The sequence below is a fragment of the Rhinoraja longicauda genome, chromosome 5, assembly GCF_053455715.1.
Source record: "Rhinoraja longicauda isolate Sanriku21f chromosome 5, sRhiLon1.1, whole genome shotgun sequence".
Lineage (NCBI taxonomy): Eukaryota > Metazoa > Chordata > Chondrichthyes > Rajiformes > Arhynchobatidae > Rhinoraja > Rhinoraja longicauda.
This window is the reverse complement of record NC_135957.1, coordinates 24,056,370-24,071,514: the sequence shown is the minus strand read 5'-3', so window position 1 is coordinate 24,071,514 and position 15,145 is coordinate 24,056,370. Positions and strand designations below refer to the sequence as shown.

The window sequence follows — 15,145 nt, the reverse complement described above, 5'->3', positions numbered from 1 at the left end:
ATATATATATATATAGATGTATATATGTATGTATACACACACAAATACATAGACACTAAAAAAAACAATAATAGTGCAAAAAGACAAAACCAATGCTCCCAAGTCTATGTAGTTCAGAGCTTATTTGGAGGTTGTAGTTTAATAGGCTGATGGCTGTAGGGAAGAAGATATCTTGTTCCTGAATCTGGACGTTACAGTTTTCAGGCTCCTGTACTTCCCGATGGCAGGTGTGAAATGAGAGCGTGGCCAGGGTGGTGCGGGTCTCTGATGATGCTGGCTGCATTTTTGAGGCAGCGACTCTGGTAAATCCCTTCGATGGTGCGGAGGTCAGAACTCGTGATGGACAGGGTAGTGTTCACTTCAGTGGTGAATTTCGAGTGAGTAGAGCATGGGGCTGAGCACACAGCCTTGAGGCGTTCCCGTACTGATGGTTATGACAAGTAAAGATGGCATGCTTTTACATGGCATGCCTCACAGGCACGGAGTGGCACAGTCGGCAAAATGACACGACTACAGTATGTAAAGCATATTAGGATGCCCTGAGTTTGTGACACACATTGCAGTCTTTCCCTACCGGTGGCGCAGGTCAACACTCTGAGTTCGTCCTTCCTGACACTTCCCGATTTATAAACACATTTCCTTTCTGAGTTTTTTCCCCACTTTTCACGCGAATTGTAGTGGTTGCAATGAGGTTTCAATGAGTAGATCATTCGGCTAGGTGCTAAATTATGAAATAGGCTGAGGAGGTATTGATCTCACCCGCTCATTCAGAGCAACTAATGTATTTTGCCATGTTGTTTTATTCCAGAACAGATGTTACAGAATAACGTTGCTCTTTTGTCAACATTATTATTACGCAGTAACTGCAGGAAGCAGCAAGACCACAAAAAAATATCGTTGAAGCACATTGGGGTTGAGGTCTGGCCATTGCTGCGGACGGTTGGGGTTGTAACAAAATCCTGCAAATGAATCGTTAAAACGCACAATACCGACAGGAAAGTTTTCAAAGAAAACTGTGGTTTAAATTGGACCGGAGTAGTTATGCAATGCATTCTTTTGTAACGCAACTGCTTGTGTAGTTTTGGGCTGCCACTTCAGTGAAAACGGATCTGTGGCAACAACATCCGAGGATTGCAACGGGGCTCTCTAATCTCGTCCAATGCCAGCTCGCAGACGAAAAACCACATATGTGTAGGAAGGAACTGCAAGATGATGGTTATGCGCCGAAGATAGACACAAAAATGCTGGAGTAACTCCGCGGGGCGGGCCTGGCCTCGATCCGAAACATCACCCATTCCCCTTCTTCTCCAGAGATGCTGGCTGTTCCTTGTGTCCCTGCCGGCTGTGTTGCATTTGGTGTGTGCCTGTCTTCGGCGTAAACACAGAGAGTAAGTAGTTGGCGTGAGTGAGCTCTCATCTTGACTCACAGGCGCGCGGCTTTGGTTTTGCACGGCCCGGGCTTGTCTCGCGGCGGGGCCCCGCTCCGCCCGCGCCCGCGCGCGCGTTGCGTGATTGCGTCAGGCGGAACAGAGGTCGCGAGACGGGAGCGGGTAACGGACGGACGGAGGCGGTGACGGGGACGGGCACGGGCCGAGCGCGCGGCGCGGACAGAGGCAGCAGAGGCAGAGGCGGCCACAGCTGCAGTGCGGCGGCCGGGCGGGGGATGCCGAGCCACTGAACAGCCGCTGTCAGGAGTTAGCGGCCGGCCGACCACCCATCCCGCAGGAGGTTGGGCTGCTGGGGAGCCCGGCAAAAGTTTGGTCCGTGTGTTTGGGGGGGAGGGAGAGAGGAGGAAGGAGGGCGGCGAGATGCCCCGGAGCCCGAGTGACAGCTTGAACCATGCGTGGCAGAGCTACCGGGAGTCAGAGTCGCAGCAGAAGCAGGTGAGGAGAGGAGGAGAGAGGGGGGACCTGGCACCATCCCCGTGCACGGCAGCCGACCGGCCCGGACTGCGGTTGTGGGGGATGCAGAGTTTGCAGCGCACTGCGAGGAGGGAACAAACTGGGAGGGTGGCCAGGAGATGTCACGCCTTGCAGGGAGTGTTGCCCGGGGTGTGGTTTGTTTGGGGCCATGAGTCTGCACGGATGGCAAGCCCGGGCACACAACGTGGGGGGGGGGGTGTACTTTAATATGGGCAGTGTTAAGTTTTGGCATGGCAGAATGACATGTTTTGGCGGAAGGGGTGATGTGGGAAATGACTCACTGACACTCTGAGGAGGAGGGGGGCAGGGATAGTGGTCATTAGTGCAGGGTGGTACGGCTGGTGTTTTTGTTGTTGCAGGGAATGGTTTGGCCAGTGTCGTGCTTCGGCATGAAAAGTTGGGATAGTGACTTATTTTGATTTGGGGAGACTGGCTTGGGGTTGCACAGCAAGAATGATAATCTTTGATAGTGCATGTTTTGTATATTTCAGATAGATTAAATAGATTGGAAACGTTGGTGTACTTTCAAAAGGAATGTGTTTTGTTTTGGCACCGTGTGATGACACCTTTGGGAGTGTGTAGGAGGGTGCCATGCATTGGCATTGGAAGAGAGTAATGTAGTTTGGCATAGAAGATAATGAGAAAGATCTACCCCAGGCACACAAGTACTTTAATCTATGGTGACAGAACTGAATTACTGAATGAGTGATGTTTTGCTGAGGGATATAATCTGTCAGATGAGCTATCCCTCTTGGCCTGGATAATTGTTCTTATTTTGTCAAAGAGAAGTGCATGTTTTCTACACAGGGTGGCACAGTGATGCAGCTGGGAGGAGCTGCTGCCTCACAGCACCAGAGACCGGGTTCAGTCCTGACTTTGGGTGCTGTCAGTGGGGAGTTTGCATGTTCTCCCTGTGATTTTGTGGATTTCCTCCAGCTGCTCCAGTTTCCTCCCACATCCAAAAATGAATGAACTTTAGGTTAATTGACCAGTGTAAATTGCCCCCCATTGTGTAGAGAGTGGATGTGAAAGTGAGATAACAGAACTAATTTGAACGGATGATCGATGGTCTATGTGGACTTGGTGCGCCAAAGGGCCTGTTTCCAAGTTGTGTCTCTAAAATAAGTAAACTAAACTTCCATTTATTACAACACTGACATTAACAATAGCAATTGAGGAGGTGGAAAAGCTATTCAGGAGACAGAAAAGCCGGAAAACTCCAGGAGACAATGTTTCCTCCTCTACCCTCAAGCTCTGTGCCGAACAACTGGCACCTGTCTACACAGACATTTTCAATCGGAACGCACAGCTGAAAATAAAAAGAGGCAGTAATTAACAAAGGCATGGAGAATAAGTAAAACTGAAGGCTAGAAGTACTTAAACTATCATAGGATATGGGTAGTATTGTGATTAAACTGCAGGAAGGATGCTTTGTTCATTTGTTATTTCTGGGTGCTGGAAGAATAAATTGTAAAGCATCTTGTACTCCAGCATTGACCTTCTCCCTCCCCACTCATTTTTGACTGATGAGCTTTACTATCTGCTGAAGAAGGGTCTCGACCCGAAACGTCACCCATTTCTTCTCTCCAGAGATGCTGCCTGACTCGCTGAGTTACTCCAGCATTTTGTGATACCTTTACTATCTGCTACATCTTTAAAGAAAGCTTGGGTAGGTTTGAGTATTATTTTAAAGCACGCATTTGTTTTCCATCACCGTGGCCCAGGGCCTATTTCTCATTATGAGCATTATGAAGCAGATTATCAGTGGCTGAGTGAGTATGCATCAAGCAATCTGAGTGAATTCCAGGTCTTGTGCCTCAATGTACACACCATCAGTGTATATATGCACTCTGTAATTGACTGCACAGTGTCTTTAGCATGCCTTATGTTCAAATTATAGTTGTGTCATCTCATGCCAGAAATACACGAGTGCACTTTTTTATTGTACATATAGTTTTTCGTTTGAAGTAGTCTTAGTTTTTTCCTCCTAATATTTCTATCTGCTTACTACCTTTATTTCTTTTGGGTTTTTTTGTTCATAACAATCAAGTTTCCTCTCCTCTTCCCTCACTTTCCCCAGATATTGACATTCTCAGTTGTCTTGGCATAAGATTTTCTATAATGAAACGGCCTTCTGAAGGACTTCACCTGCAAAGTAGAAACGTGTCCAAAAAATATCGAATAAAAAGGAAGATATTGTAGATATTTGAAAGCAACTGAGAAAATGCTCCGTCAGGTACAGACAGAAGCATGAACAGAGAGAGAAGCAGAACCTCAACTTAAAGTAGACACAGAAGTTGGGGCAGATAGGATTGTTGGTTAAAAGGCAAGGTCGGAGAGTTTGTTTAGAGCCCACGCAAGAGTCAGGAACAAAGCTAGTACCTAGCGACAGGAGCTGATTAAATGCGTCATCGTACCAGGAGTGAAGTATAAACTCGGCAAGTGATTAATCACATCCATTAGCAGGGATAAATCAGTCATGTATAAGCATGATGGGTCAAATGGCCTGCTTTATAATAAATTCATATGATTGTATTATTCATCATTTTCTAGGCAGTTGGCCCATGTAGATTCGTTGTTTTTCTTAAATTAGATTTGCAATAAAGGTGAAAAATACAGCCTGAAATATTATGCCAAAGGTAAAAATTTGATATTTTTTCTTGTTTGATTTTCTTATTGTATCTACTTTAAAAAGAGTATTTTTTTTTAAATTGTGTTCGTCAAAGGGAACCTTCTTGTGTTTCCACTTTCTATCATCACGATATGTACTCTTCATCTGTGTTTCAGCTTCTTGTATTCCCAAACGAAATACAGTTCAAAGCAAAAGCACATCTCTGAAAATATAGCTAAGGAATTTATTGAAATCCTATTAGCAGATGTTATTCAACTGTTTTTAGCTTATTGCTGAAGATATTATTGGTTCACAAAGGAATCTATTTATATGAGTTTAAATAATATATTTGCATAATCAATTCTTTTCTGACATTTATTTACTCAAGTTTTATCTGTGGACCAGAACCATGGAAGGAAACAGTTAAAAGTTATATCTCTCTTAATTGAGAATGTAATACCAGTTGATGTCAAACTTACCATGACATCAAGATTTATTTACCATGACATCAAGTATATTCTAGAAACAAAGGAAAAACAATATTAACGCAAACCATCTTACAACTGAAAGCATTTTGTTTTAATTAATTCATGATCAAAACTAGAATTTATTATCTATCTTTAAATACACATGATGAGATGGTAGTGAGTCACCACAAATCTCTGCAATCCTTCTAATAAAGATAGTATCTGGGATCCCCACATTCAGGACTTAATCGAATTTTATAAGTAGCAAACGGGGCACAGAATGGTTAATTCTTCTTTGTTACTTCTCATTTTTAAAAAGCTTTTAAAATAAATTTAGCGACAGAACTTTTCAGTACCCTGAACTACCTGGATGAGCACCCATTTCTCACACTTCCCTCCCCTGCATACCCTTTGCCTCTTCCACTTGTATCCTTTCCCTTGGCTTAACATATCATGCTTCGTCTCTCCTTTATCGTCTTCCCATCTGGCCTTTGTCCACCCGTCTGCTAATCAAAACCCCCTCTCCAGTATCTACCTGAAACGTTACCTATCCATGTTCTCCAGATATGCTGCTTGACCCGCTGAGTTACTCCAGCACTTTGTGTCTTTTGTAACCCAGCACCTGCAGTTCCATGTGTCCACCTATCATTTACTTGGCTTTGTCCTGAACCCACTTCTCATCCAACTTTCCCCTCCTACTACAATCAGTCTGAAGAAGAGTCCCGACCTGAAATGTCACCTGTCCATGTTCACCAGCGATTTTGCCTGACCCACTGAGTTACTCCAGTACTGTCTTTTTTGTAAATTGGCATCTGCGGTTTCTTGTATCAACAGTGCCCTCCATAATATTTGGGACAAAGACCCATCATTTATTTATTTGCCTCTGTACTCCACAATTTGAGACTTGTAATAGAAAAAAATCTCATGTGGTTAAAGTGCACATTGTCAGATTTTAATAAAGGCCATTTTTATACATTTTGGTTTCACCATGTAGAAATTACAGCAGTGATTCTACATAGTCCCCCCATTTCAGGGCACCATAATGTTTTGGACAAAGCAATGCCATGTAAATGAAAGTAGACATGTTTAGTATTTTGTTACATATCCTTTGTATGCAATGACTGCTTGAAGTCTGTGATTCATGGACATCACTAGTCCCTTTGCGATTAGTAAGCTCACCAGTGCTCTCTTTCTTCTTAATGATGTTCCAAACAGTTTATTTTGGTAAGCCTAAGGTTTGGCTGATGTCTCTAACAGTTTTATTCTTGTTTCTCAGTCTCATAATGGCTTCATTGACTTTCATTGGTACTACTTTGGTCCTCGTGCTGATAAACAGCAATAAAAGTTTTTAAAGGTGATGGAAAGACTGGAGGAAAGACTATGTGCTGAGAGCTCTCTTATACCTGCATTAAGGAGGCAATTAAACACACCTGAGCAATTACAAACACCTATGAAGCCATGTGTCCCTGAAATGGGGGACTATGTATAAACACAGCTGTAATTTCTACATGGTGAAACCAAAATGTATAAAAATGGCCTTTAATAAAATCTGAGAATGTGCACTTTAACCACGTGATTTTTTCTATTACAAATCTCAAATTGTGGAGTACGGAGGCAAATAAATAAATGATCGGTCTTTGTCCCAAACATTATGGAGGGCACTGTATGTGGCATTTGAGGTCATATATAGACTCTATATGGAAACAAGGAACTGCAGATGCTAGTTTACCAAAAAAGACAAAAAAGTCCAAAGAAGGGTCCCGACCCGAAATTTCACCTATCCATGTTCTTCACGAATGCTGCCTATCCCGCTGAGATACTCCAGAACTTTGTGTCTTAGCTATGTGATAGCGGGAAGTAAGGATGTTTCCAAGAGGAGAAATGCCATTTTTTATATATGTATATATACTAATTTCCAAATGTTTGGAATGTCATTGCCTTGAGCATCTAAACTATTTTTGGTGCAGGTAAAACATGTGCTAAGCATTGGTGAGATATTCATTGGTGAGTGAAGGCTACATGGATACGCTGCTAGTTCCAAAGTGTAAATCTTCAGTACTGCACATGGGATGTCATCTAGTCCTTAGCTTTTGTCATATCCTTTGTTCTCAGCTTCTTAATATCTCAGGGAGTGAACTAAATTGACTGAAAACTAGCTACGGCAATAATACAAATCTCAGCAAAAAAAACAAAGTGGCTGCCACTGGGCCATTGGACACTCTGTGTAAAGATGCATGCAATTGCTTCAGCCTTTCCTTCGGCATTTGTGTTGAGGTTTTCTTACGGCCTTTTCACATAGCGCAACTGTCAATTTAACTGTCCAGTATATGAGGCAGAACTGTGGAGCTTTGATCTGTTTATTTGGGAGTTTTGCTTTAAAGTTTATGAGGGCATCGTTTGGATAGAGCCCTGTTTTTGAATATTTTGTGCTGCACTATGTTCGCTAGTCAATGTACGGTCAGGTATAATTAAATTTCTTTTGGTTTGGTGATGGCCTTAGTTTTCTGAATTTATCAATAGACAATAGACAATAGACAATAGGTGCAGGAGTAGGCCATTCAGCCCTTCGAGCCAGCACCGCCATTCAATGCGATCATGGCTGATCACTATCAATCAGTACCCCGTTCCTGCCTTCTCCCCATACCCCCTCACTCCGCTATCCTTAAGAGCTCTATCCAGCTCTCTCTTGAAAGCATCCAACGAACTGGCCTCCACTGCCTTCTGAGGCAGAGAATTCCACACCTTCACCACCCTCTGACTGAAAAAGTTCTTCCTCATCTCCGTTCTAAATGGCCTACCCCTTATTCTCAAACTGTGGCCCCTTGTTCTGGACTCCCCCAACATTGGGAACATGTTATCTGCCTCTAATGTGTCCAATCCCCTAATTATCTTATATGTTTCAATAAGATCCCCCCTCATCCTTCTAAATTCCAGTGTATACAAGCCCAATCGCTCCAGCCTTTCAACATACGACAGTCCCGCCATTCCGGGAATTAATCTAGTGAACCTACGCTGCACGCCCTCCATAGCAAGAATATCCTTCCTCAAATTTGGAGACCAAAACTGCACACAGTACTCCAGGTGCGGTCTCACCAGGGCCCGGTACAACTGTAGAAGGACCTCTTTGCTCCTATACTCAACTCCTCTTGTTACGAAGGCCAACATCACTAGTTATAAAGTGCAATTTAGAGCATGGAAAAGCTGAATAGATTCATTGTAAATGTTACTATTTTGTAAAGTTTGAACACTTTATCATTTTGGATAATTATCTTTATTTACATAGAACAGATTAACAATTCGGTTGCTGCTTTGTTGATGCTTTTGCAGTGTTTATTTGACAAAACCTGCACTTGTTTCATGAATAATTCCTTTACCTACACTGCCATGACTATATTGATAAATCTCTGTACATGCATTACTGAGACTCTGAGAAATTAAATGCATTGACGTCTGCTTGAGGCAAGAAATCTGGCGTAGTTTAATAAAGCCTTTACTGTATTAAACTGTACATGTATATTATAGATAAGATGTTCCAAGGCTGTAATTCTAGCTGCATGATTCAGGTTACTGATCTTGTATTGCTTTCTTGTTTTTTAAACAAACATAAAACTAAAATAAATACTTAAATTCACATTACATACAATGCTTGAACATATATCCTAATGAAGTGGTGTTTGCAGATAAAAGTCTTTAAAAATGAATAATCTGGTTGCAACCTGATCAGCGTGATATATAACCTGACTATTCCACTGACATTTCACTTTGAAATATTGCTGTGTATTCTGCATTGTGCAGGATAGCGAATGAAACATCCTAGTTCATTTAAGAAAAGTGAAGTGTCCCATGATGATTTTGCAATTTTACCTGTACTCATGGAGCAAGCACATATTGGGTCAAATGAATCATTGGAATTTCTTACATATTGCGTCAAAAGAATAATTGGAATTTCTTTTCATGCTATACTTAAACATATTTGGAAAAGTAAAAAGGTAACCACTTTAGTCTTCAATTTACTGTTATCTTTCAGGATGGAACATAACCAAGCATGAACAAGATTGGGGAGTGGTATTAAACAATGCATTTCTTTGAGTAATAATATGTATATTAGCTTGATATTCTGAATATGAATGAAGTAATTGGTTCAGTATAATTACTGTAACACGCGAAAAGTTGGTGAGTAATATTAATACTGCATAAATATTTGATGGGTAACTATATCACAAGAGAAAAGACTGTGCCTTCATGCCAGAACAGAAGGTGGGGGGTAATTTTAGAATACGGGGTTGCCCACGGGGTTAGATAGAAATTAAGGGGAATTTCTTCTGAAGAGTGTTGATCTTTGGAATTCTCTACCTCGAAGACGACTTAGAAACTAAATGTTGAACATATTGAAAGGTGAAATTGATTTTTGAGATGCAAGTTACAGGGGTCAGACAGGAAAGTGAAGCTTAGGCCTAACTTCAATCCGCCATGATCTATTGAATGATATAGCAGGTTTAACAGATCATTTCATTCCATGTTAATCAACTAGACACAGTGCCCTCTATAATGTTTGGGACAAAGACCCATAATTTATTTATTTGCCTCTGTACTCCACAATGAGATTTGTAATAGAAAAATCACGTGGTTAAAGTGCACATTGTCAGATTTTAATAAAGGCCATTTTTATACATTTTGGTTTCACCATATAGATATTACAGCAGTGTTTCTACATAGTCCCCCCATTTCAGGGCACCATAATGTTTGGGACACGGCAATGTCATGTAAATGAAAGTAGTCATGTTTAGTATTTTGTTGCATATTCTTTGCATGCAATGACTGCTTGAAGTCTGCGATTCATGGACATCACCAGTTGCTGGGTGTCTTCTCTGGTGATGCTCTGCCAGGCCAGTATTGCGGCCATCTTTAGCTTCTGCTTGTTTTGGGGGCTAGTCCCCTTCAGTTTTCTCTTCAGCATATAAAAGGCATACTGAATTGGGTTCAGATTGGGTGATTGACTTGGCCACTCAAGAATTGACAATTTTTTAGCTTTGAAAAACTCCTTTGTTGCTTTAGCAGTATGTTTGGGATCATTGTCTTGCTGTAGAATGAACTGCCGGCCAATGAGTTTTGAGGCATTTGTTTGAGCTTGAGCAGATAGGATGTGTCTATACACTTCAGAATTCATTCTGCTACAACCATCAGCAGTTGTATCATCAATGAAGATAAGTGAGCCAGTAACTTCAGCAGCCATACATGCCCAGGCCAAAACATCCCCACCACCGTGTTTCACAGATGAGGTGGTATGCTTTGGATCTTGGGCAGTTCCTTCTCTTCTCCATACTTTGTTCTTGCCATCACCCTGATATGTTAATCTTCATCTCATTTATCCACAAGACCTTTTTCCAGAACTGTGGTTGCTCTTTTAAGTACTTCTTGGCAAACTGTAACCTGGTCATCCTATTTTTGCGGCTAATCAGTGGTTTGCATCTTGCAGTGTCGCCTCTGTATTTCTGTTCATTGACAAATCTACACCTGATTCCTGAAAAGTGTTTCTGATCTGTCGGACAGGTGTTTGGGGATTTTTCTTTATTGTGGAGAGAATTCCTCTGTCATCAGCTGTGGAGGTCTCCCTTGGCCTGCCAGTCCCTTTGCGATTAGTAAGCTCACCAGTGCTCTCTTTGTTCTTACAAAGCCCTACCTGGAACCACACATCACGTTGAAGGGGCAGAATCTACAGACAGTCGACAGCTTTACCTATCTGGGTAGTACACTCTCGCGAGTGGCGAACATTGACGCTGAGGTCAACAACAGGATTGCCAAGGCCAGCGCTGCCTTTGGGCGACTCCGCGAGAATGTTTGGGAGCGGAGAGGACTCAGCCTTACCACCAAGCTGAAGGTCTACCGTGCAGTGGTACTCACCACTCTTCTCTATGCCAGTGAGACCTGGACTGTCTATAGCAGACATGCCAAACAGCTCAACCACTTTCACTTGAGCTGCCTACGCAGACTCCTTCACATCAGGTGGCAGGACAAACTTCCCGTCACAGAGGTCTTGGAACGGGCCGGAATCCCCAGCGTCCACACCCTCCTACGGAAAGCCCAAGCCAGATGGGCAGGCCATGTCGTCAGAATGCCCGAGAGTCGACTGCCAAAACAGCTTCTGTATGGAGAACTGTTTCAGGGCAAGTGCTCAGTAGGAGGACAGAAGAAACGGTTTAAGGACTGCCTCAAAGTGTCCCTCAAAGACATGGACATCAACCTCAGCACTTGGGAGTCTCTTGCTCTGGACCGTCCAACCTGGCATAGCAAGCTCACCACAGGAGCCCGTGCAGCAGAGAACAGACGCACTGCAGAGGCCCAGCGGAAACGCACCGCGCACAAGGCCCAGGCTACCTCCACTTCCACTGCAGCAGCCATCCACTTGTGTCCTACGTGTGGGCGTGCCTTCCGGGCCCGGATTGGCCTCACCAGTCACTTCCGGACCCACAGTCACCAATCCCCCAACTGAAAGTGAAGTCATGGTCATCTTCGAACCCGAAGGACGAACAACAACAACTTTGTTCTTAATGATGTTCCAAACAGTTGACTTTGGTAAGCCTAAGGTTTGGCTGATGTCTCTAACAGTTTTATTCTTGTTTCTCAGTCTCATAATGGCTTCTTTGACTTTCATTGGCACAACTTTGGTCCTCGTGTTGATAAACAGCAATAAAAGTTTCCAAAGGTGATGGAAAGACTGGAGGAAAGACTAGGTGCTGAAAGCTCTCTTATACCTGCATTAAGGAGGTATTTAAACACACCTAAGCAATGACAAACACCCATGAAGCCATGTGTCCCAAACATTATGATGCCCTGAAATGGGGGGACTATGTATAAACGCAGCTGTAATTCCTACATGGTGAAACCAAAATGTAAAAAATGTATTAAAATCTGACAATGTGCACTTTAACCACATGTGATTTTTAAAATATTACAAATCCCAAATTGTGGAGTATGGAGGCAAATAAATAAATGATGGGTCTTTGTACCAAACATTATGGAGGGTACTGTATATAACAGTATTTGACTGTACAGCATCCATTTATTTATCTGCTTATTGGATATGCGCGAGAACAGTCAGTCATGCTACTGCAAGAGATTTTTTTTGAAACAATACAGTACAGAAACAGCCCCTTCGGCCCACAATGCCTGTGCCAAACATGATGTTAAGACCAAATTTTATCTGCCTGCTCATATTTCATACCCCTCAATTCGCTTCATATTCATATGTCTACAGAAAAGTTTCTTAAATTCCACTATTGTATCTGGCTTGACCACCTTAGGGAAAGCAGTGCAGGCACTTGCCACCCTCTGTTTAAAAAAACTTGCCTCGCACATCTCCTTTAAACTTTGCTCCTCTCACTTTAATGCTATACTGAGACACTTAACCCCCTTTCTCTGCTGGAAGCTACTCAATTAAAGAGAAATTAAGAATGAGTAATAAATATTGCTGCTATTAATTTTTTTTGTTGGAAGTGCAATGTTAGGGATGTGACTACTCTGAATAACATATAATCCAATTTCTATTCAGTGTTTTGTTTCATGATTTTAATTATTTAGCTTTTGGAGATGTGTTGGAAAAGTAAATTATTCAGAGTTGCGTATTGCATTCATATGAAGTGAAAACATAATCTCATCCTGTTTATGTATTGTGTTTGAGGCTAGTTTGACATGCTTTTATGAGGTCAAGTTTTATTTTGCACTGATGAGCGCACTGTGTTGGAAATATTTAGATAGCATTTAACCCCATCTACACTCTGCAACCTAAGCTTGTAACTGAGCTATAGAGTGAATGTAGGTCACAGGTTTAAGTCTCTGCGGTGTTGAGTTGAGACGATGGTTGTATTATAGTGGTGCTTTAATGTTTTAAAAGATAAATAAAATCAACCATAGTTCTTTGCCTATTGTTGTCACATCACCACATTCATAGCTCGGATGCGAAAAGCTGGAGATACTAATGGAAGAATCTTGTGATTATGTTCTGTGTATTTGTATGATTTTGTGACTTTTGACAAACTGGTTGAAGTAATATAAGATGACTTCTGCAATGATTGATTAGTAGGACTAGATGTTACAATCCCTAAGGTTTGCACTACAATTGACTGGTACTGTTCTTGGGGGTGGCCACTAGGTAATGTTGCTACCATTCAGACATATCTTCAGTTGTGTACCTCAACGTCACTGGGTGTTTCGGCCTTTTATCACAAGAAACCCTCAGTCGAGGCAGGCCCACCGCAGGGTGATCAGTCCTTGGTGTGTGCCTTATGGTTAGCCTCTAGATCAGAGCTTTCCAAACTGTGTCGCGACACATTAATGTGTCGCCTGTAGTGAGTAAGTTTGTCGCGAACGTAAGGGGAAACTATGTGAAGTCGCAGTCCTTTTGTCTTTTGCGTTTTTTTTGGTTTTTTTTGTGTTAATTGAAGTGTTTAGATGTGATGTAGTGTTTTTTGTGGTTGTGTACTATGTGTGGGGGGGAACTGGAAAATTGTCTCTTCGGAACGGGACCCGACCTTTTATCTTCTGGGTCGTGTCTCCGTTCCCTCTGCGGCCTACCATCGGCCACAAACCTGGAGCTGGCGGTGCCAGCTGGGACCACCTGGGCACGGGTTCGCAGAGCCCACGGACCGGACTGTACTCACCACCTGCTGCCGCGGGCCGCGTGGATATCGGAAGCTCGCAGGCCCCAGGGTGGGGGCCGACATCGGGAGCTCCGGCAGCGACAGCGTCTTCGCCCGCCCTGACCTCCATTGCCTCCTCGTGGCCGCTGCCGCCGACGTCCAAGGCCTACCTGAGGTTTCCACCGCCGCTGCCTTTGACCTCCACTGCCTCCCCGGGGCCTCTGCCGCCGACCTCCACTGCCTCCCCAGGGCCGCTGCCGCCGACCTCCACCGCCTCCCCGGGGCTGCTGCCGCTGACGTCCAAGGCCTACCTGAGGTTTCCACCGCCGCTGCCGCCGACCTCCACCGCCTCCCCGGGGCCGCTGCCGCCGACCTCCACCGCCTCCCGGGGGCCGCTGCCGCCGACGTCCAAGGCCTCTTCACCGCCGCTGCCGCCGACCTTCCAGACCTCTTCGCCGCCGCCGACCTTCCAGACCTCTTCGCTGCTGCCGCCGACGTCCTCCCCGGCCATCCGCTGACTGGGCCGACCGCCACTTACCCGGGCTCCAGTTCCCCGCGAGCCTCCCCCAGCGACTGTGTCGACCCACACCGCTCCACCGCCCAGCAGCAGGTCGCAGCCGTCGCTGTACCCGGCTCCCAGGACCAGCAACCGTCGCTGTACCCGGCTCCCATGCCCAGCAGCAGGTCGCAGCCGTCACTGTACCCGGCTCACAGGCCCAGCAGCAGGTCGCAGTTCCCCCCGGTTCACAGACACCGCACTGGGCCCACAGCCCCCACCAGGCAGAGTCCCACAGCACCGCAGGGTCCTACTGCCCACCCCCTTCTACAGGTCCCCCTCTCTGACATTAGCAAGTATCATCAGTCTCGTCTGGCTGTTCTAAGTTGGTGCAAAGCGTGATTGTTCTCTCACTTTATCATTACTGGAGTGCTGTTAATTTCATGTTTAGTTACTCTTAAAACTTTATAATAAATTCACACAGTTTTATTCATTAATTGCATTTGAATTACCTGTAAAATGGATAAGTTTCTAATTAAGAAAAGAAAAGCTGGTGAAGATGACGTTGACAATGAACAAAATGTAGCGGCTATAGAGGAAACTACTCAAGAATCAACTGTTGAATGGTCTGCATTAGTGGGTAAGAAGTGTACAGGAAAATTTTCCAAGCCTCGTTTATACAATAAAGATTATATGAAACTGTGGTTCACATTTTCTGGTAATGAAAACAAATGTCCCCAGTGTTTAGTTTGTGGGGATATACTTGCAAATGAATGTATGGTACCAAACAAATTAAAGTGTCATTTTACCTCAAAACACAGTCATTTGTCAGAAAAATCAGAATACTTTATTGAGCTTTCAAAATCTATAAAGAAGCAGTCTGCAACATTCACCAAGAGAATGAAGACATCAGAGAAAGCTCAAGAGGCAAGTTACTTGGTTGCTCAAATAATTGCCAAAAACAAGGAGCCACACACTATTGCCGAAACCACTATAAAGGAATCTTGCTGTGC

The 15,145-nt window shown here is 43.8% G+C and overlaps 1 protein-coding gene across 2 annotated transcripts in view; it reads left to right on the top strand.

The window, feature by feature from the left end:
• The first annotated feature begins 1,542 nt into the window (after positions 1-1,542).
• The window catches only part of lyst (lysosomal trafficking regulator), a 170,690-nt gene continuing 157,087 nt past the window's right edge, over positions 1,543-15,145 (top strand). For both annotated transcript variants that reach the window (XM_078399124.1, XM_078399122.1), the window contains exon 1: positions 1,543-1,883. In XM_078399124.1, coding sequence (XP_078255250.1) covers positions 1,809-1,883 — 75 coding nt within the window. In that variant the 5' untranslated portion in view covers positions 1,543-1,808. The remainder of the gene's footprint in view (positions 1,884-15,145) is intronic.